The sequence below is a fragment of the Hemiscyllium ocellatum genome, chromosome 34 (assembly GCF_020745735.1).
Source record: "Hemiscyllium ocellatum isolate sHemOce1 chromosome 34, sHemOce1.pat.X.cur, whole genome shotgun sequence".
Taxonomy (NCBI): Eukaryota; Metazoa; Chordata; class Chondrichthyes; order Orectolobiformes; family Hemiscylliidae; genus Hemiscyllium; species Hemiscyllium ocellatum.
In genome coordinates, this window is record NC_083434.1 from 38,190,932 (window position 1) to 38,212,489 (window position 21,558).

Genomic DNA, 21,558 nt, shown 5'->3' on the forward strand with positions numbered 1-21,558 from the left:
ATTTGTTGCTATCCTGTTGCCTTTGAAATGAATGGCTTGCTCAGTTAATCACAAGCATTTAATCCCTGACGAAGGGGCAGTGCTCCGAAAGCCATGGAGTGCAAGTCATCCATAGATAGACCCGCATGACAATGGTAGCAGGCTAGACTCAGGTAAAATGATAGTGGAAAGTGCAGTGATTGTAATGAGGTCAGTTAAATGGACTTCATAGAAAATGAGTTCCCTGATTTGGGGCTGTTAATCTGGTCTAATCAGAAAGCCCTGGCTGACAGATATAAACAAAAATGTCAGAAGGTCTGTTCACTCTGCGAGCTGGATCTGAGCAAACTGGATCAGTGTAAAGGATTGCCCATGTGCAAATAAGGGATGACTTAGTGATTAGATACCGGCCTCTGTGGAGTTATTTCAGTATGTTTCAGTGACGACGAGACTGGGATTAAAGATGCAACCATGGGCAAGTGCGGACTAGTTGAAGCTGGACTGGACCTCAAACAGACACTACCATTGGCTTTATCATTGAAAAATGTGGCAACTGCAACATATAATTGCAGGGTATTGAAGTGAACACCCTCGCCAGTCTGACATGAGCTTGGGGAGCACCATTTTCATGAAGATAATTGCAGAGCCCCACTCAGGACATAGGAGTCGAGGTCAGTCCACAGGAAAACCTCAAAACAAAGCCAAGCCATGGCCAAGTGGTTAAAATTTTCTATAGGATTCAGGCTGGCAAATCATTGTAGTTTCTGCCAGTATGCTGACTCCAGACAGTGAAACATTCCCACTATACCTACATGGAGTAAGAGAACTCATAAGCCAGTATCCAGGAAAGTGAATGCCATGGAAAGTCCACCTACATCTGGGTTGGAATAGTTAAATTACTTAGCAACATCCAAATCAGAACTAATCAAAATAAACACCTGGTTAACTGGTTACTTGGTACTACTGGAGGTCGATAACCGGTGTGGGCATTTCGGTGATTACAGAACCAGCCTAACAAAATTCACTCTGGACTCCAGCCCTTAATTTTATGTAAGCCTTCGGCTGGACTGAGAATCTGTGTCAGGGGACCTTTACAAATTAAAGGTACAACTTTGGTCCTGGTCTCTTACGAAGAGCAGCTGGTTCAGTTACCACTGACTGTAGTAAAAGGCTCGGGTCCAAGCTTGCTGGGGTGAAATTGATTGAGAAAGACTCACATAGATTGGTTCAACATTTTTTGCTTAGAAAATGGCCTCAGTGAAGTCCTAGTTAAAAAGCTGGAAGTTTTTCAGGAAGATCTAGGGACTATCAAAGGAGCCAAGGAAATTGACAAGGAAGTAATTCCATGATTTTACAAGGCCCATCCAGTACCATTTGCCTTACAGACAAAAGTAGAGGCAAAACTCAGAAGGCTGGAAAGTGAAGGAATCCTCAAACCAGTCTAGTTTATGGAATGGGCATGACTGTTTGTTCAGATTGTGATGCTCCACGGTTTGATTTGCCTTTTTGGGAATTAAATTTAAACAGTAAATTATTTTTCACAGCTGGATAAATACCTAGTTTCTCGCAATGAGGATTTAGAAACAAAGCTGGTAGGATGCTGTCTTTCACAAAGCTGGACTTAAGCCGTGCATGTTTGCAATTATGATTATATGAAGGTTCTAAGAAGTATGGGACACTTTCATCCATAAGGGTTTGTGCCAATATACGAGACTGCCATTTAGGGTGTTGTCAGCATGTGCAACTTTTCAGCAGACCATGGAAAACATTTTACAAGGTCTACCCCATGTAGCCAGATGATGCTAATAACAGGGAAGACCAATAAAATGCAGTTAAAGAACTTGGATATTGTCCTTAGACATTTCTCCCAGGCAGGTACATACCTTAGATGGGAAAACTGTGTGGTCCAGGCTCCGCAATTGACCTACTTCGGCTATTGAGTCGATAAGACTGGGTTACACCAATTGGAGGGTGATTAGAAGTGCCCCAGCTCCCGCATCTGTACCAGAACTTAGGTCTTTCCTGGGCTGGTGAACTGGCATCCATCCTGGCACCTTTGCCTTAGGTCTTGAAAAAGGTCAGCCTTGGAAATGGTCACGGAGCCAAGCCATAGCTTTCTGGGAAGTGAAGAAACAACTATTATCCTCAGGTGTTGGCACACTGTGATCCCAAGTGAGATCTGGTATTGGCATGTGATGCCTCCTCGTGTGGCATCGGGTGGTATTAGCTCATAGCTGGCTCAGTGGTGAGGAATGTTCAATAGCATATGCATTAAGAACTTTGGCTAATGCAGAGTATAAATAGCCCAGGTTGAAAAGGAAGTTTTGGCGATCATATTTGGAGTCAGGAAGTTCCACCAATATCTTTACGGATGTAATTTTGTATTAATAATGGACCACAAGCCCCCGCTAGGTCCACTTAAAGAGGACAAGGCAGCGTCACCCATAGCTTCAGGCCGAATTCAGCGGTGGGCTGCAAAACTAAGTGTCTATAATTACAAGTTGGAACGCTGTCCATGAGGCCACGTAGCAAATGCACCTCCCACTAGGAGATACATCACCAATGGTATGTCACTGGAAGAGACTGTAATGGTTTTAAATGGTGACAATGTCAGACTTTGGATATAAAAAGATCCAGTCCTGGCAAAACTGAAACAGTTGGTTATGATGGGAAATACCAACGAGTTTTTCATAACCAGAATTAAAATCTTTTTTGGATCCAGAGAGACCGGATCACTGAAGAGACAACACATGGGGAGCAAGAGTGATTATCCTGAGATCAGGCCAGATACTGGCTGATCTCCACCAGGGTCATCCAGGGGTTTCCAAAATGAAGATGTTGGCATGACATTATGATTAGTGGCCAGTGGGGCTAATGACCAGATTGCCAACAAGGACAAAAATTACTGCCTGCAGCTCCCTCATATTTGTGGAAATTGCCAGGTAAGCCCTGGGTTCAGTTACATGTCAACTATGCAGGTAATTTCATGAGTTCAGTGTTCTTCGTCATTGTGGATACCCACTCATCGTGGCTAGTCGTGCACAGAATTGATTCATCAAACACAGGATGGCGATAGAAAAACTGCCTGCATCTTTTGCAATACATGGGCTCCTGGAAGTGTTGGTCACTGATAATGGGCCATCACTTACCAGCAGGGAATTTGAGTATTTCCTAAATTCATATTGTCAGGACAGTTCCATACAATCCATCATCCAATGGTCTGACAAGAGCAGCCCGAACTTTGAAAGCAGGCTTAAAGAAGTAGACCAACAACTTCACTAGACACCAAACAGTCTCAGTTTCTATTTGATTACAGCACCAACCTTCATACAACTACAGGGATAGCTCCAGCAGAATTCCTGATGGGGAGAAGGCTCCACACCATGTTAAATCTGATCTTCCTGGACCCAGAGTGTAGGGTGAAATGGCATCAGGAGCACCAATACTAGACTCGAGATTCAGCTAAGCAAGAGAGACCGTTTTTTTCAGGTGATGATATTTGGTGTAGGAACCAGGGAATGGTTCTGCATGGGTAAGAGGCAGGGTCAATGCAAGGTCAGGCTCAGTGAATAATAACGTTTGGATAGGTGCGAACGTCCTGAACAAGTATGTGGACCATCTGAAAGCTGCGAACTCACAAATGGTACAGGAGAAAAACATGCCTGGCTCCTCGACAGCCTTCTAACAGTTCTGGAACTTATGGGTTCTCTCTCCCCATCAAGCATTGAAGGTACCTCGGAATCTGAGATGAACACAGAAGATGTCACCACTCGATGCCTTTGCCACCTGAAGAAGAGAATAAATTTATTCCAAGACACTCTGGGTGCAAGAGGTAAGGTACTGCGCAGTACATGCCACCCTTCTCAGAGGCAGAGTTGGAGAAACCTGACTCCGTGCTAAAACTCCCCAAGTAGAGTTCCAAAATAAAAAAAAACGGCCTATGTCCTCTGACCTGGTGGGGCAGGGGAATGTAATGGAAGTAGTGATTGTAAAGATGCCAGCCAAGTAGACCTCATCGAATATGAGTTTCTTGATTGGGGCTGTTAATCTGGTCCAGTTAGGGAGTCTTCGCTGACAGATGTAAACAGGAATGTCAGAGGTTCTATTCATTCAGTGTTGGCTCTGAGGAAGCTGGATCAGTGTCAGGGACTTTTCACATGTAAATAAAGGATGAATCGGTGGTGGGATACTGGCCTCTGAGTACTTATGTCAGCAAGTTTTAAAAAATTTTGGCCTGGCTACAATCCTGCTGAAAAATGGGCCAGAAGACGAACCATAATTATTACCCCAGTATGATGGGTAAGGTTCAGATTTATAATTAATTGTTAAAAAATAATTATTGAATACTAATCGGTTCTAAATGCAATAGATGCAAATAAAATTAGTGAGTCCGTGAAAGAAAGGTAAATCATACCAGTGATAAAATACTTAAGTATATACACATAGAGTGTTTAAGCCAAGCATTTAATGGAACAGGATTCCACAGAAACAAATAAGAAAATAAATTGGCTTTTGAAATACATATACCCTTAATGTACCCTTACCAGATATGCAGTTAAGTGGAGAAGGCAATATAATGAAGCAAACCGTTCTTTATTAATACCACATTGGCAGTGTTCCCCTGTGTGCTAATTATGGCAGCATCCTATTACATTTCTGCAGTGGATTTAAGGTGATGAGTTTTTTTTAAAGCTCCTGCTGTGCTGTCTACATAAAAGTTTTATCCAGTCACATTTCAGTTCACAATTAACTAAACTGACAGCATCTGTTAGTAGTGTTAAAGGTTAGGTCTTTCAGTTTTCTACTTAATGGTTAATCATCCCATTTTCCCCAATAGGCACAATGAACAGACATTACAGATGGCAGATTAAAAATGCATGCATTTGAGCCGACTTCCACTGTTGCATATGAATGGAGCTCCTTTATTCTCGCTCTCTATTACTATATTATCAAATGATATATTTCATGATGAGTCTTAAAATCAGCTTCACTGGAGTGAACAAAAAGTCAGATGCTGGAAATCTGAAACAAAAAAATACATTGGAAACACTTTGTAAATCAGGCAGCCGCTGTGGAGAACAGAGACGTTGGTTTGGGTATTGAAACCCACTCACTTCCCAGCTGTCTCACCTGCTGATTGTTCACTGGAGTGAAATTTACAGTGCAAGTCCTATTTTTAATATTGTAGATCTCTCTTCAATCATTATTGTTGATGGATAAATTTGTTCTTAATGCTATGAAACCAACAGTGCTTATAAAATTGTGGGGTTTCTCACCAACGCAAAGAATATGACTGACATCCACAGGGTATTCAAATTTTAATTATTAATGACGCTATTTGTGCTAATTGGTAGCCTGTCAATTCAAGGTGACATATGCAGGAATAATATCATTAGATCACACTTGTGCCCTGTTATTTTCCCAATTTAGTTTTCTCCACTCTATCCCCCCCACCCCCTATTGTGTCGTGCTCAGGTATGTTTTGCAAGTGGAGAGAGCCTTCCAGTATTTCATCAATGTCCATCTAAAAAATAATTATTTTATTTAGCCATCATTAGTATCACAGGAGACTAAGGGGCATGAAGATCAAATGCATCATTCATTTGGCACTCTGGGTGAGATCAGCTCATTCTCCACAAGCCAATAATCAAACCTCAAAAACAGCAACAATTTGGAGTTTTATAGTGTCTTTAGTGTGAAAAAACAAAGTCCTAACACGTTTCACTTCAAATCTATAAAGATAATCAGGCAGTGAGCCACATCAGATAATATTAGAACAGATGACCAAAAGCTTGGTCAAAGGGGTAGTTTTTAAGGGTATCTTAAAATAGGAAATGAAAAGGTTTTGGGAGGAAATTCCAGAGGTTGGAGCCTATACACATTGCTGCATTTTGCTCTGTATTTGACTGACTTTGAACCACGCTTCATATGTGTAATTTCAGTTGTATCTCAAATGTATAAAGTTTCATAAAGACTAATCACCACAATTTACTGAATATTATTTGAGCTTCACAGTGTTTGACATTATCTTGCCTCAGTATTACATGTGCTGAAGAGATTTAGAATTGGAATAATGAAAATGGAAATTTTACTTTTTAACTTCTCATCTCAGAAACAACACCAACAATGTCTGCCAAGACAATATGAATGATTCAGACAAGCAATGTCCTCTCTATATTATTAATCTGATGATTAGCAATCCCTGTCTGACCATTAAGTGAAATGCAGGCAACATATTCTGTCAACTTTGAGATAGTGGACCAAAATTACTTTAACATTGATTTTCAGCCATTAGCTCCCATTAACCTGGATTTAATTCACTTAAAGTCTGGGTGCAAATAAAACTGTCAATTTTATGTAATGTTGGAATGTTGTTTTTCGCTCTGGCTAAGGACTTGTTATTGATCTAACTTTGGCTAGGTGAAGGTGAGTACTGCAGATGCTGGCGATCAGAGTCAAGAGTGTGGTGCTGGAAAAGCACGGTGGGTCAGGCAGTATCAGAGAAGCAGGAAAATTGACATTTCGGGCAAAAGCCCGTGATCAGGAATGAGGCTAGGAGCCTTGGGGTTTAATTTAACTTTGTTTAACTTTGTCTACTGAAAATATTACTAGTATCAGTGCAAATTTGGACTTACTGATGTTATGACATCTTTTGTTGTTAAAATCTTTGAGCTTCAGTCCAATTTTGAAATTGCTGATGAATCTGCAGAACTTGTAGAGAAATTGTTTCTACTTGTGGGCGGGGCCAAAAATTAGGGAAATAAATAAGTTAGTTTATAATAAACCCCCAAACAGAAGTTTGGCAGGAATTCTTTGACTGAACAATATAGTGCCATTGTGGATTCCAGACCAACTGGAATTGTTGAGGCAAGTAGGATAGATATCTTTAATGGGAAGTTAGATAGGTAGATGAAGAACAAATAAATAGATGGATTGATAGTTTAAGTTAAAGTAATGTGAAGTGAGATTTCTGGAGAGCATTTGCACCAGCACAGTAAGAGAATAGCCCTATGGCCTCTGGGACTATGGCAACTTTATGCATTGGCACAGAACTGTTGTGTTGAATGTCCTGCTTCTGCTGTAAAATTCAATATAACATGACATGATTGGCTTCCCGCCATGTCATGATATTTAATTTCCTAATTTGTGAACAGGAGGGAGTAGATTCCACTTTGATTTTGTACTAAGCTAAGATTTATGATGAACTGTGAGGGAAAAAAAAATCACTGACTTATAAACTTCGTTTATTCCTGTCTCATTCTTTCGATAAGGTGTATCAAACAGCCAGTACCAAACAGATAAACAGAATGGAGGTGTTAACGTAATGAAATAATTATTCTTAAGTAACAAAATATAAAGTAGTGCACTTTGGACTGAAGAACGGAAGTGCAATTCAAAAGGTTAATTCTCTAGCACAGAGGTTGTCGATGAATAAAGAAATTTAAAAGTCAATCCATATAATTTCAAGCCAACTTTTCTTCAGGACAAATTAGCAATTTTGTTTTAAAACAAAGGCAATTACATTCTGATCATCATATTATGAGATACAGAATATAACTGCAAGAAGATATGACTGAAATTATACAGAGTGTTAATGAAATCTGATTTGCTACGACCTATCTGCTTAATGATTCAATGGAATAATAGCTAAGATAAAGAGGAAAAATTATGAACAGAGACTGGGTAAATTTGATTATCGTTACCTGAAAATGAAGAGATAAAGGGATGATATGACTGAGGTGTTTGAAACAGTGAAGGAAATTGACAAGTCAGGGGAATGGGTCTGGCCTTGAGTAGTGAACCCAGAATGAATGATTGTAATTTTAGAACTTCTGCTTGTTTGATTGAAAATAAAGATAGGATGAACTATTTTCAAGTAAATGTGGAAAACTTTACTTGAGAAGACAAATGATGCAAAATCAACTGGTGTCACAAGTAATTTCTAAACTTATTTGGGTGTTTAAAGTTTAAGTGGCAGAACAGTTTCCATGAGCAAAATGGTTGGCTGCTGCTCCAATTAACAATAAAGAAGTTGGGCCTAAAAATGTGAAAGGAATTGATTAGCTTTTCAGTGATGTGAAGCACGAGGCTATGAGCAGACAAACAAAAATTGTCGATATAGCTAGGATGAGCAGGGAAGGTCATGTCTTACAAACCTAATAGAGTTCTTTGAAGAGGTGACAAAGTTGATTGATGAGAGAAGGGATGTAGATGTCATTTACATGGACTTTAGTAAGGCGTTTGATAAGGTTCCTAAGGTAGGTTGGAAACAGGAGACAGAGTAGTAATAGTGGAAGGGAGCTTCTCAAAATGGAGACCTGTGACCAGTGGTGTCCCACAGGGATCCGTGCTAGGACCTCTGTTTGTAATATACATAAATGATTTGGAGGAAGGTGTCAGGTTTCTCATTAGCGAGTTTACAGATGACAATAAGATTGGAGTAGCAGCAGATAATGAAGGGGACTGTCAGAGAATACAGCAGAATATAGATAGTTGGAGAGTTGGACAAAGAAATGGCAGATGGAGTTCAATCTGAATTCATTGCCGATAAATGTGAGGTGATTCACTTTGTGAAGAATAACAGGAAGGCAGTCTACTGGGTCAGTGGAAAGATTCTTAGTAGTGTGGATGTGCAGAGGTATCTTGGAGCCCTGAAAGTTGCCACCCAGGTTGATAGTGCTGTTAAGAAGGCATGCGGCATGTTAGGTTTTATTGGTAGAGAGATTGAGTTCCAGAGCTGTAACGTCATGCTGCAACTATACAAAACATTAGTGCGGCAGCACTTGGCATATTGTGTACAGTTCTGGTCGCCCCATTACAGAAGGATGTGGAAGCATTGGAAAAGGTGCAGAGGAGATTTACCAGGATGTTGCCTCGTCTGGAGAAAAGGTTTTATGAGGAAAGGCTGAGAGACTTGTGTCTCTTTTCATTTGAAAGAAGAAGGCTAAGAAGGGATTTGATAGAGACATACAAGATGATCAGAGGATTAGATAGGACAGACAGTGAAAGTCTTTTACCTAGAATGATAATGTGAGCTTGTACGAGGGGGCATAGCTGCAAATTGAGGGGAGATAGATTTAAGACAGATGTTAGAGGCAGGTTCTTTACTCAGAGAGTGGTAAGGGCATGGAATGCCCTGCCTGCCAATGTAGTTGACTCGGCCACGTTAGGGACATTTAAACAATCCTTGGATAAGCACATGGATGATGGCGGGATAGTGTAGGGGAATGGGCTTAGATTAGTTCACAGGTCTGCGCAACATCGAAGGCCAAATGATCTGTTCTGCGCTGTATTGTTCTATGTTCTATGTAAATCTGATGTGATGCATTTTGGAAGGTGCAATTCAAGAGCGAACTAAACAGTAAGTGGAAAAGTCCTGCGGAAATTGATGTTCAGAGAGATCTGTGTGTTCAGGTCCATTGTTCCCCGAAGGTGGCAACGCAGGTCAGTAGAGTGGTCAAGAAGACTTACGGCATGCTTTCCTTCATCGGATGAGGTATTGAGTACAAGATTTGGCAGGTCATGTTACAGTTGTATAAGACTTTGGTTCAGCCACATTTGGATTACTGTGTACGGTTCTGATTGCTACATTACCAAAGGGATGTGGATGCTATAGAGAGGGTGCAGAGGAGGTTCACCAGGATGTTGCCTGGTATGGAGGCTATTAGCTATGAGGAGAGGTTGAGTAGGTTAGGATTATTTTCATTGGAAAGAAGGAGGTTGAGGGGAGACCTGTTTGAGGCCTACAAAATCATAGAGTGGATAGCAAGAAACCTTTGCCCAGAGTGCAGGACTCGATTACTAGAGGTCACGAGTTCAAAGTGAGAGGGAAAATGTTTAGGGGAGATATTCGGGGAAAGTTCTTCATGCAGAGGGTGGTGGGTGCCTGGAATGCGTTGCCAACAGAGGTGGTAGGGGCAGGAATAATAGCGTCATTTGAGATGTATCTAGACAGATATATGAATGGGCAGGGAGCTAAGGGATAAGATCCTTAGAAAATAGGCGCCAAATTTAGATATAGGGTATGAATTGGCGTAGGCTTGAGGGGGCAGGGTGTGTATGTGCGCGGAGGGCCTGTCCTGTGCTGTAATATTCTTTGTTCTTTGTATGTGAGATGTGATGCACTGTTTTGCAACAGTTTATGCACTGAATGATACAGTCTATACAAATAGCCAAGGTAGTAGTCAGATAACAATCAGTGTGCAAAGTTTCAGCTGATGCCAAGCAGAATAGCTTTGATTGCCAATGTTAACTTCTCAATATTATAAATCTGCCTCAGCATCCCAAGCCTCCTATAAGTTTGTTCCAATTGAAGTGGCGTTTGATATTTCACTCAGACATTTTCAGTAAAGTAATTTATAAGATCAGCTTGTTTATCCCTATTGTACTCTATATACTTGGCTCCTTATCTGATGCAGCTTGTTATCATACCAATACTGAGCTTCTAAAAACAGAACCAGTGCTTGGGGCTATATTGCAATGCTTCAAGACTTATAGCCTCAAGGGACATTTAGTCAATGAGCTATGATCAGAAATAGCAAGACTTTGTGAACAAAATCCAAAAAAAATCACTTTCTTAATAGATTTTTTTGCAATGTGTTTTGATTAAATTTTACATCATCGTGATACAGGGAACTGCCAGTGCTTCTTTAAATTGGCCTTATTCTAACATTATACTCTTTCTTCGTGAGAAAAAATGCACTTTAATCCTTTTAAATTTGGTGGCACCATAAGGGATTTATTTTACTGTGTTCCTCCCACCAGCTTTCTGTTAAAGTTTTCTTGATGAGCTGAAATCCCGTGAATACTGAACATGTTGTCATGAGTTTTATTTGATGACTGCTCACCACACTACCACAGTAATTGAGCACGACATGGCCTCTGATGCAACATACTTAATGAAAAAAAAAGTTGCAGCAAAAGATGTTAGGTATACTCGTCATTGCCAAAGTGCTGCAGGGCCACCCAGGCCTAACCAAGCTACTCTGAACAGGATGCTTTTTTGTTATTGTGAAAATAATTGGTGGTAGCACACCATGACTTGACAATCACAATTGAAATAAGTATACAACATATCTTCTGTGTACCACCACCTTGATTGTCCTAACTTTACAAATTTGAAATGACTCCAAAAGGGTCACTGTATTCATTTCCAATGTGTTTATTCTTTATAGGGAGATCCTGTTACTAATCATTTAGCCGCAAAGATTGTGGAAAATGTCTGTACCACTAATTCATCTCCTGCTCAAGGATTCATTACTGGAGAAATTGGTCTGTTGCTTTGGTTCTTGTTTACACATTCAACCATGGACTCTCTGCGGGTGACAACTATTTCGGTAAACTATGAATATGAACTTAATTTATTCTATTGCAGTTGTGTATATATGGATTTCTTTTTAATAATGCAAGCTCTTAAATCAAATTCATTTTCTTTTGAGGTAGGAACCCTCAAAATTTCCTTTTATCCAGTTTATTCTGTACTGGCCAAAATATCAGCCATGTCTGAAAAAACAAAAAAGATGTCTCACTTCCACAGTTTTTGCTGTACAACTTGCTCATCTGACAGGAGAGCCAGCTTGACTCTCTTTGTCAGGTTTTTCTTTCTTCCATATTTGTTGGAAAGTCACTCCTCTTAACTTGATGATTCCCAGCACCAATAAAGTTATTAGTGATACTCCCGTAACGTGAATGATTCAACCAAGTGCAGCACTTCAGTGGTCCAACATCGTGCAGTGGTATCACTCTCTCAAATCAAATCCACTTCTATACTTCTTTAAGCTTAACTGCTACTATCAAAATGTCCCTAGGTTAGTGTTTAAATGTTATTATTATTTAAGTTTGTTTGTCTTGATTGAAAAACAGGAGGTTTAAATCCCAGTTTCAGTTGTGTACTTAAAATATTTTTGTGAGCCTTTGCTGCAGGCCCAATGCCTCACCAGAATTGATATCAGAAAATGTGGATTGTGATGCTTCAGATTAATCTCTAGCCAGCACTTACATCTAACAAGGTTATGAGCCAACAAACAAATCTCTGATATTTCCCCATACCCTTGTATTTCTCCAATTATTTTTTAAGATGCTAGTTGGTCATTCTGCATCACTCTCCAATGTCCCTCCTCCACAAAATCTTGGTGAGCCATTGTCTGCATTCAGCTTTCTCCTGATGAAGGGCTTATGCCTGAAATGTCAATTTTCCTGCCCCTCGGATGCTGCCTGACCTGCTGTGCTTTTCCAGCAACACATTCTCCACTCATATATAGCATAGTAAAAAATGAGGTCTGCAGATGCTGGAGATCACAGCTGCAAATGTGTTGCTGGTCAAAGCACAGCAGGCCAGGCAGCATCTCAGGAATAGAGAATTCGACGTTTCGAGCATAAGCCCTTCATCAGGAATAAGAGAGAGAGAGCCAAGCAGGCTAAGATAAAAGGTAGGGAGGAGGGACCAGGGGGAGGGGCGATGGTGGTGGGATAGGTGGAAGGAGGTCAAGGTGAGGGTGATAGGCCGGAGTGGGGTGGGGGCGGAGAGGTCAGGAAGAGGATTGCAGGTTAGGAGGGCGGTGCTGAGTTGAGGGAACCGACTGAGACAAGGTGGGGGGAGGGGAAATGAGGAAACTGGAGAAATCTGAATTCATACCTTGTGGTTGGAGGGTTCCCAGGCGGAAGATGAGGCGCTCCTCCTCCAGCCGTCGTGTAGTTGTGTTCTGCCGGTGGAGGAGTCCAAGGACCTGCATGTCCTCGGTGGAGTGGGAGGGGGAGTTAAAGTGTTGAGCCACGAGGTGATTGGGTTGGTTGGTTCGGGCGGCCCAGAGGTGTTCTCTGAAGCGTTCCGCAAGTAAGCGGCCTGTCTCACCAATATAGAGGAGGCCACATCGGGTGCAGCGGATGCAATAGATGATGTGTGTGGAGGTACAGGTGAACTTGTGGCGGATATGGAAGGATCCCTTGGGGCCTTGGAGGGAAGTGAGTGTGGAGGTGTGGGCGCAAGTTTTACATTTCCTGCGGTTGCAGGGGAAGGTGCCGGGGGTGGAGGTTGGGTTGGTGGGGGGTGTGGATCTGACAAGGGAGTCACGAAGGGAGTGGTCCTTGCGGAACGCTGATAGGGGAGGGGAGGGAAATATATCCTTGGTGGTGGGGTCCGTTTGGAGGTGGCGGAAATGGCGGCGGATGATACGTTGTATGCGCAGGTTGGTGGGGTGGTAGGTGAGAACCAGTGGGGTTCTGTCTTGGTGGCGGTTGGAGGAGTGGGGCTCAAGGGCGGAGGAGCGGGAAGTGGAGGAGATGCGGTGGAGGGCATCGTCGATCATGTCTGGGGGGAATCTGCGGTCCTTGAAGAAGGAGGCCATCTGGGCTGTGTGGTGTTGGAATTGGTCCTCCTGGGAGCAGATGCGGCGGAGACGAAGGAATTGGGAATATGGGATGGCGTTTTTACAGGGGGCAGGGTGGGAGGAGGTGTAGTCCAGGTAGCTGTGGGAGTCAGTTGGTTTATAATAGATGTCTGTGTTGAGTCGGTCGCCCGAGATAGAAATGGAAAGGTCTAGGAAGGGGAGGGAGGAGTCTGAGACAGTCCAGGTGAATTTCAGGTCGGGATGGAAGGTGTTAGTAAAGTTGATGAACTGTTCAGCCTCCTCGTGGGAGCACGAGGCAGCGCCGATACAGTCATCGATGTAGCGGAGGAAAAGGTGGGGGGTGGTGCCAGTGTAGTTGCGGAAGATGGACTGTTCCACATATCCTACGAAGAGGCAGGCATAGCTGGGGCCCATGCGGGTGCCCATGGCAACTCCTTTAGTTTGGAGGAAGTGGGAGGATTGAAAAGAGAAGTTATTCAGGGTGAGGACCAGTTCAGTCAGTCGAAGGAGTGTGTCAGTGGAAGGGTACTGGTTGGTGCGGCGGGAAAGGAAGAAGCGGAGGGCTTTGAGTCCTTCGTGATTGGGGATGGAGGTGTACAGGGACTGGATGTCCATAGTGAAAATAAGGCGTTGGGGACCGGGGAAGCGAAAATCCTGGAGGAGGTGGAGGGCGTGGGTGGTGTCCCGAACGTAGGTGGGGAGTTCTTGGACTGAAGGGGACAGGACCGTGTCGAGGTATTGGGAGATGCGTTCGGTGGGGCAGGAGCAGGCTGAGACAATGGGTCGGCCGGGGCAGGCAGGTTTGTGGATTTTGGGCAGGAGGTAGAAACGGGCGGTGCGGGGTTGTGGGACTATGAGGTTGGAGGCGGTGGATGGGAGATCCCCTGAGGTGATGAGGTCCTGGATGGTCTGGGAGATGATGGTTTGGTGGTGGGAGGTGGGGTCGTGGTCAAGGGGGCGATAAGAGGAGGCGTCCGCGAGCTGGCGTTTGGCTTCAGCGGTGTACAGGTCAGTGCGCCAAACTACCACCGTGCCTCCCTTGTCTGCGGGTTTGATGGTGAGGTTGGGATTGGAGCGGAGGGAGTGGAGGGCTGCACGTTCTGAGGGTGAGAGGTTGGAGTGGGTGAGAGGGGTGGACAGGTTGAGTCGGTTGATGTCACGGCGGCAGTTGGCTATAAAGAGGTCGAGGGCGGGTAGGAGGCCAGCACGGGGTGTCCAGGTGGTTGGGGTGTGTTGGTGGCGGGAGACGGGGTCGTCAGAGGGTGGGCGGGAGTCTTGGTTGTGAAAGTAGGCACGGAGGCGAAGGCGGCGGAAGAATTGTTCAATATCTCGCCGCGTGTTGAACTCATTAATCCGAGGGCGTAGGGGAATGAAGGTGAGGCCCCTGCTGAGGACTGATCTTTCATCCTCAGAGACGGTGAGATCTGGAGGGATGGTGAAAATCCGGCAAGGCTGGGAGCTAGGACCTGGTGTGGGACTGGAGCTGGGGGCGGGGTTAGGGGCGGGGACAGAGATCGAAGTAGGGGCGGAGTTAGACGTGGTGACGTTGCTCGATGTGGGGGCGGGGTCATGCGTCGTGACGGAAATAAGCGTGGGGGCGGGGTTACGTGAAGCGACGGGAGACGGCGTGGGGGCGGGGTTATGGGCGGGGTTATGCGTAGTGACGAAAGACGGCGTGGGGGCGGGGAAACCTGAGGATTTGTGCTCCTGCAGGTTAGTGATGTCAGTGGGGGCGGAAGTGGCTGCGCAGACGGCAACCGGAGGGGCGGAAATGGTTGCGGCGACGGAGGAGTGGTGGTCATTCCCGGTGGCCGCGTGGGTCGCGGGTCCGTCGGCGATCGTGGAAGCGGTTATGTGTGTGGTGGTCACCGGGGCAGTTGTTGGGGCGGCGATCGCGGGGGCTCCGAGGTCGGTGGGGGCGGAAGTGACGTCACGGTCGGCGGCGGCCTTGGATGCCGCGGGCACTGTGGAGGCCACATGTGTAATGGCGTCCGACAGGCCTGTGGAAGGTTCTCGAATAGTTGAGGGGCCACGAGTGTGGGGGTAAGTACATGAAAGTTTTTGGTACTTACTGTCTTTAATCTCTGATATGGCTAGGAAGAACTGTTTGTTGAGTTTGTGGATTCTTCTGTAGATGAAGAACAGCAAGGGTCCTTTGCAGGTCTGTGAGAGTGTTGTCCTGAGCTGGGGTAGGGCTAATTGCAGGGAGTGTAAGTGGCGACGCATGGCTGCAAGGGTGGAGCGGAGGATCTGGAGGGAGGTCTGTTGCTGGAAGCTTCGGATTTGTTGTAGGTACAGGTTGTCCTGGTTGGGTCCAAATTTTGTTGGTTGGAATGTAGTTCGGAGTCCGTGTGGGATCAGTCGGTTCCTTAGGCAGGTGCTGAGGAAGGAGATGTGGCTGTGGTAACGAGTCTGTTTGAGAACGTGGCTGAAGAGCTTCTGTGCAGAGGAGATGACCTAGGGGGTGCAGTGAGAGAGGGACTCACTGAAATCCTTGTAGAGGGAGGAAGAGAGCTTCTTCAAGGAAGGCATCCTTGTAAGAGGATTCGCAGTAGGTTAAAATCTTCGAGTAAAAAATGAGGTCTGCAGATGCTGGAGATCACAGCTGCAAATGTGTTGCTGGTCAAAGCACAGCAGGCCAGGCAGCATCTCAGGAATAGAGAATTCGACGTTTCGAGCATAAGCCCTTCATCAGGAATAAGAGAGAGAGAGCCAAGCAGGCTAAGATAAAAGGTAGGGAGGAGGGACCAGGGGGAGGGGCGATGGAGGTGGGGTGATATATAGCATCTCAACTGTGGCCCAATAATGTATCTTAGCTTCAGAACCATTGTAATTTTCCCATTAATACATCACTCTCCTGTTCAGAGTGAGATCGCGAAATTACAGGCAATGTTTGAGCACCATTTTCTGACTATTTATCGTCAATGGTAATCCAAGCTCATTTCCAATGGGAACCAGATTGAATCGATTTAAACTAACTCAAAATAGGATCCTTGTAGTCAAAACAGTGACAGATCTTGCTCGCAATCGATGTAATCTGGATTTGAGCCCAAAAGTGTAAGGACAGTTATCCTCACAACACAGTTCCCAGGTGACAAATTTTCATTCTTGGCTAAACTGTTGTAGCATGTTCACATCTTTTCCCATCGCTCCATCTCTCTGCGCTCAAACCGTTCAGCTAATAAACAGTATTGATTGTGACCATGGGCTTTACTTCTCTGACTGATGTTCGCACAAATTTTAAGAAAGCAAAGATAAAAGGGTAACATACCAACAAAATAGAACTAACTCAAGAAATGCATTTTAATAAAGCTGCAGTAAACATATTTAAATCCCAGCTGATCTCCTGGTCTGCTTGTTGAATTAATTCCTTATTATAAAATAGTGCTTGTTTTTAAAGGACTGTTCCAAATCGATCAGCTAGTGCAAATTTGAAGTGAAACGAATGGGAATTCAAAAACGGTCAGAAAACTTTTCAGCCCAAATTGTACAATGCTTTATATTTGGTGTTTAATTAAAGTATATGTATGAAATTTTTCTTTGGTCCCAACAGGCATTATGTAGGATTACTCGCCATTCTGCAAGTGCTTTTCAAAGTGTCATTGACAAGGTCGGCCTAACAGCAGTACTGAATTCCCTGGTAGCTGGTATAAGCCGTGTTCAACAGTACATGTTGACCATGTTTATTGCTATGCTGTCATCTGGTGTCCACTTGCAAAGACTGGTGCAGGAAAAGGTAGGGCACAAGATTCATTTCATTCAGTTTATGTTGACCTGATCTCACTGTTTCTGCTTTTGAAATATCTTCAGACCTGAAATTGGACTCATTTTTCACAGTAAGGGTGTGAAACTTATTTTTTCCCATATCTCATTACTTCTTTTGCTATCTGTAAAGGTGGAGTTGTGGGTAGCAATTGAGTAAATGGCACATATTTCTATATGGAGGATAACATCTCTAAGTATTCACAGTGCTGAAAAGGTTTGGATCATTCATATACAGAAACAAACACCACAGATTAGATCATTGTCCTAAATTTACCTAAAATTACTCTCTACATTTTTTATCTCTTACACTCATTCCTTAAGCTAATGACTCCAGTCCACCAAAATGTAATAGAACTGGATTAGTATCCATAAAATTTCAAGTTTTTAATTGGAGGAAGGCACATTTTAATGGTATGGGACAAGGGCTTTCAAAGGTTGATTGGAGTAGACTGTTCGTAGGTAAAGGGACTTCTGACAAGTAGGCATTCAAGAATGTGATGAGATCTCAGAGGCATTTTGTTCCTGTTAGAGTGAAAGGCAAGGCTAGCAAGATTAAGGAAAAACGGATGAATAAAGATATTGAGGTTCGAGTCAAGAATAAAAGAGAATCTTATTTTAGATAAAGATAACTTGGTCCAGTTGAATCTCTTAATCAATATAAAGAGTGTAGGGATATTCTTAGGAGAGGAATCATGAAGGTAAAGAGTGGATATGAGATAGCATTGGCAGTTGAGGTTAAGGATAATCCAAAGAGATTCTACAAATACCTTAAGAGCAAGAGGAGAACTACAGAGAGGTAGTTAAAGATCAAGGAGATAATCTTTGCGTTGAACCCCAGAAGATGGGAGAGATGCTAAATGAATATTTTGTGTCAGTTTTTACTGTGGAGAAAGAAATGGACTCTGGACAATGCAGAGAAATAAACTTTGATGCTTTAAAAACACATTCACAATGCAGAAGAGGAATTTCAGAAGGTCCTAGAGAATATAAAAGTGGATAAATTGCTGAGACCTGATCTAGTCTCTGGGACCTGACCTGATCCCAGAATATTGTGGGAAGCAAGAGAGAAAAGTTGCAGAAATATTTGCATCATCTATAAATGTCGGTGAGGCGCATGATGACTGGAGGGTGGCTAATGTTGTATCTTTGTTTAAGAAAGGTTGTAAGGAGAAACAGGGATCTTTAGGCCTGTGAGTCTGACTTCGGTTGTGATTAAATTATTAGAGGTGATTAGGAAAGATAGAATTTATGAACGTTTAGAGATAGCATGATTTTTTTGTGAGGAAAATCATGTCTCACAAAGATGATTGAGTTTTTGATGGCATAGCAGTAGGAGTTAAAACATAGAATATCACAGTGCAGTACAGGCCCTTCGGCCCTCAATGTTGCACTGACCAATGGAACCAATCTGAAGCCTATCTATCCTACACTATTCCATTTTCATCCATATGTTTATCCAATGACCATTTAAGTGCCCTTAATGTTGGCATGCTCCTACTACTCTCTGAGTAAAGAAACCACCTCTGACATCTGTCCTATATCTATCGCCCCTCAATTTAAAGCCATGTCCCCTCGTGCTAGCCATCGCCATCTGAGGAAAACGCTCTCAACCCTATCCACCACTCTGACTATCTTATATGTCTCAATCAAATCACCTCTCAACCTTCTCTCTAATGAAAACAGCCTCAATTCCCTCAGCCTTTCCTCATAAGACCTCCCCGCCATAGTGGCAACATCCTAATAAATTGCCTGTAAATCCTTTCCAAAGCTTCCACGTCCTTCCTATTATGAGGTGATCAGGACTGCACACGATACTCCAAATGCAGCTGCACCAGAGTTTTGTACAGCTGCAGTATGACTTTATGGCTCTAGAACTCAGTCCCTCTACCAATAAAGGTTAACACGCTGTCCAACCCGACCAACTTTTTCTTTTTAGATTAGATTAGACTTACAGTGTGGAAACAGGCCCTTCGGCCCAACAAGTCCACACCGACCCGCCACCCACCCATACCCCTACATTTACCCCTTACCTAACACTACGGGCAATTTAGCTTGGCCAATTCACCTGACCCGCACATCTTTGGACTGTGGGAGGAAACCGGAGCACCCGGAGGAAACCCACGCAGACACGGAGAACGTGCAAACTCCACACAGTCAGTCGCCTGAGTTGGGAATTGAACCCAGGTCTACAGGCGCTGTGAGGCAACTTTCAGGGATCTATGTACTGTACATGGACACAGAGATCTCTCTGCTCAGCTACACTGCCAAGAATCTTATCATTAGCCCAGTACTCTTTATTCCTGATGCACCTTCCAAAATGAATCACCTCACACTTTTCCACATTAAACTCCATTTGCCACCTCTCAGTCCAGCTCTGCAGTTTAGCTATGTCCCTATGTAACATTGTTTATTTAGATTTTAGCAAAGCCTTTGACAAGGTTCAGGATGTTGGACTAATTAGTAAAGCTAGGTCACATGGTATACAGGGTGAGCTTGCCAATTGGATACATAATTGGCTTAATGGCAAGAGATCGAGAGTAATGGTGGAGGGTTGCTTTTCAGACTGGAGGCCTTTGACCAGTGGTGTTCCACAGGAATCAGTTCTGAGTCATCTTCTATTTATTATTTATATAAATGATTTGGATGGGAATATAAAAGACATGGTTAGTAAGTTTTCAGAGGACAACAAAATTGATGGCATTGTACACAATGAAGAACCATTTCTAAGATTACAATGGGATCTTGATCAAATTGGTCAATGGGCAGAAATATGGCAGATGGAATTCATTCTGAATAAATGAGAGATATTGCATTTTGGTACAACATTCTGGATTACTGGTGCTGGAAGAGCACAGCAGTTCAGGCAGCATCCAAAGTGCAGCGAAATCGACGTTTCGGGCAAAAATCCTTCAGGAATAAAGGCAGTGAGCCTGAAGCGTGGAGAGATAAGCTAGAAGAGGGTGGGGGTGGGGAGAAAGTAGCATAGAGTACAATGGGTGAGTGGGGGAGGGGATGAAGGTGATAGGTCAGGGAGGAGAGGATGGAGTGGATAGGTGGAAAAGAAGATAGGCAGGTAGGACAAGTCATGGGGACAGTGCTGAGCTGGAAATTTGGAACCAGGGTGAGGTGGGGGAAGGGGAAATGAGGAAACTGTTGAAGTCCACATTGATGCCGTGGGGTTGAAGTGTTGCGAGGTGGAAGATGAGGTGTTCTTCCTCAAGGCGTCTGGTGGCGAGGGAGCGAAGTGAAGGAGGTCCAGGACCTCCATGTCCTCGGCAGAGTGGGAGGGGGAGTTGAAATGTTGGGCCACAGGGCGGTGTGGTTGATTGGTGTGTGTCCCGGAGATGTTCCCTAAAGCGCTCTGCTAGGAGGCGCCCAGTCTCCCCAATGTAGAGGAGACTGCATCGGGAGCAACGGATACAATAAATGATATTAGTGGATGTGCAGGTAAAACTTTGGATGTGGAAGGCTCCTTTAGGGCCTTGGATAGAGGTGAGGGAGGAGGTGTGGGCATAGGTTTTACAGTTCCTGCGGTGGCAGGGCAAAGTACCAGGATGGGAGGGTGGGTTGTAGGGGGGCATGGACCTGATCAGGTAGTCACGGAGGGAACGGTCTTTGCGGAAGACGGAAAGGGGTGGGGAGGGAAATATATCCCTGGTGGTGGGGTCTTTTTGTAGGTGGCGGAAATGTCGGCAGATGATTTGGTTTGTGCAAAGGTTTGTAGGGTGGAAGGTGAGCACCAGGGCCGTTCTGTCCTTGTTACGGTTGCAGGGGTGGGGTCTGAGGGCAGAGATGCGGGATGTGGATGAGATGCGTTACCGGGAATCTTTAACCACGTGGGAAGGGAAATTGCGGTCTCTAAAGAAGAAGGCCATCTGGTATGTTCTGTGGTGGAACCGGTCCTCCTGGGAGCAGATAAGGCAGAGGCGGAGGAGTTGGGAATACGGGATGGCATTTTTGCAAGAGGTAGGGTGGGAAGAGGTGTAATCCAGGTAGCTGTGGGAGTCGGTGGGTTTGTAAAAAAAAATGGCAGTGTCAAGTCGGTCATCATTAATGGAGATGGAGAGGTCCAGGAAGGGGAGGGAGGTGTCAGAGATGGTCCAGGTAAATTTAAGGTCAGGGTGGAATGTGTCGGTGAAGTTGATGAATTGCTCAACCTCTTCGTGGGAGGATGAGGTGGCGCCAATGCAGTCATCAGTGTAGCGGAGGAAGAGGTGGGGAGTGGTGCCGGTGTAATTACGGAAGATCAACTGTTCTACGTAGCCAACAAAGAGACAGGCATAGCTGGGGCCCATTCGTGTGCCCATGGCTACCCCTTTGGTCTGGAGAAAGTGGGAGGATTCAAAACAAGGGTGGGGTTTATACAATTAATGGTAGGGCCTCGGATAGTGTTGTACAACAGAGGGATCTCGGTTTGCAGGTACATAATTCTGATAAATTTATGTACACACACACACACACACACACA

General features: G+C 44.1%; 1 protein-coding gene across 8 annotated transcripts in view; it reads left to right on the top strand.

Annotated features, from left to right (window-relative positions):
* Positions 1 to 21,558, top strand: part of ulk4 (unc-51 like kinase 4) — a 496,983-nt gene that overhangs the window by 152,421 nt on the left and 323,004 nt on the right. For all 8 annotated transcript variants that reach the window (XM_060850207.1, XM_060850208.1, XM_060850213.1 and 5 more), the window contains 2 exons: positions 11,154 to 11,315; positions 16,879 to 17,061. In XM_060850207.1, the coding sequence (XP_060706190.1) occupies positions 11,154 to 11,315; positions 16,879 to 17,061 (345 nt within the window). The remainder of the gene's footprint in view (positions 1 to 11,153; positions 11,316 to 16,878; positions 17,062 to 21,558) is intronic.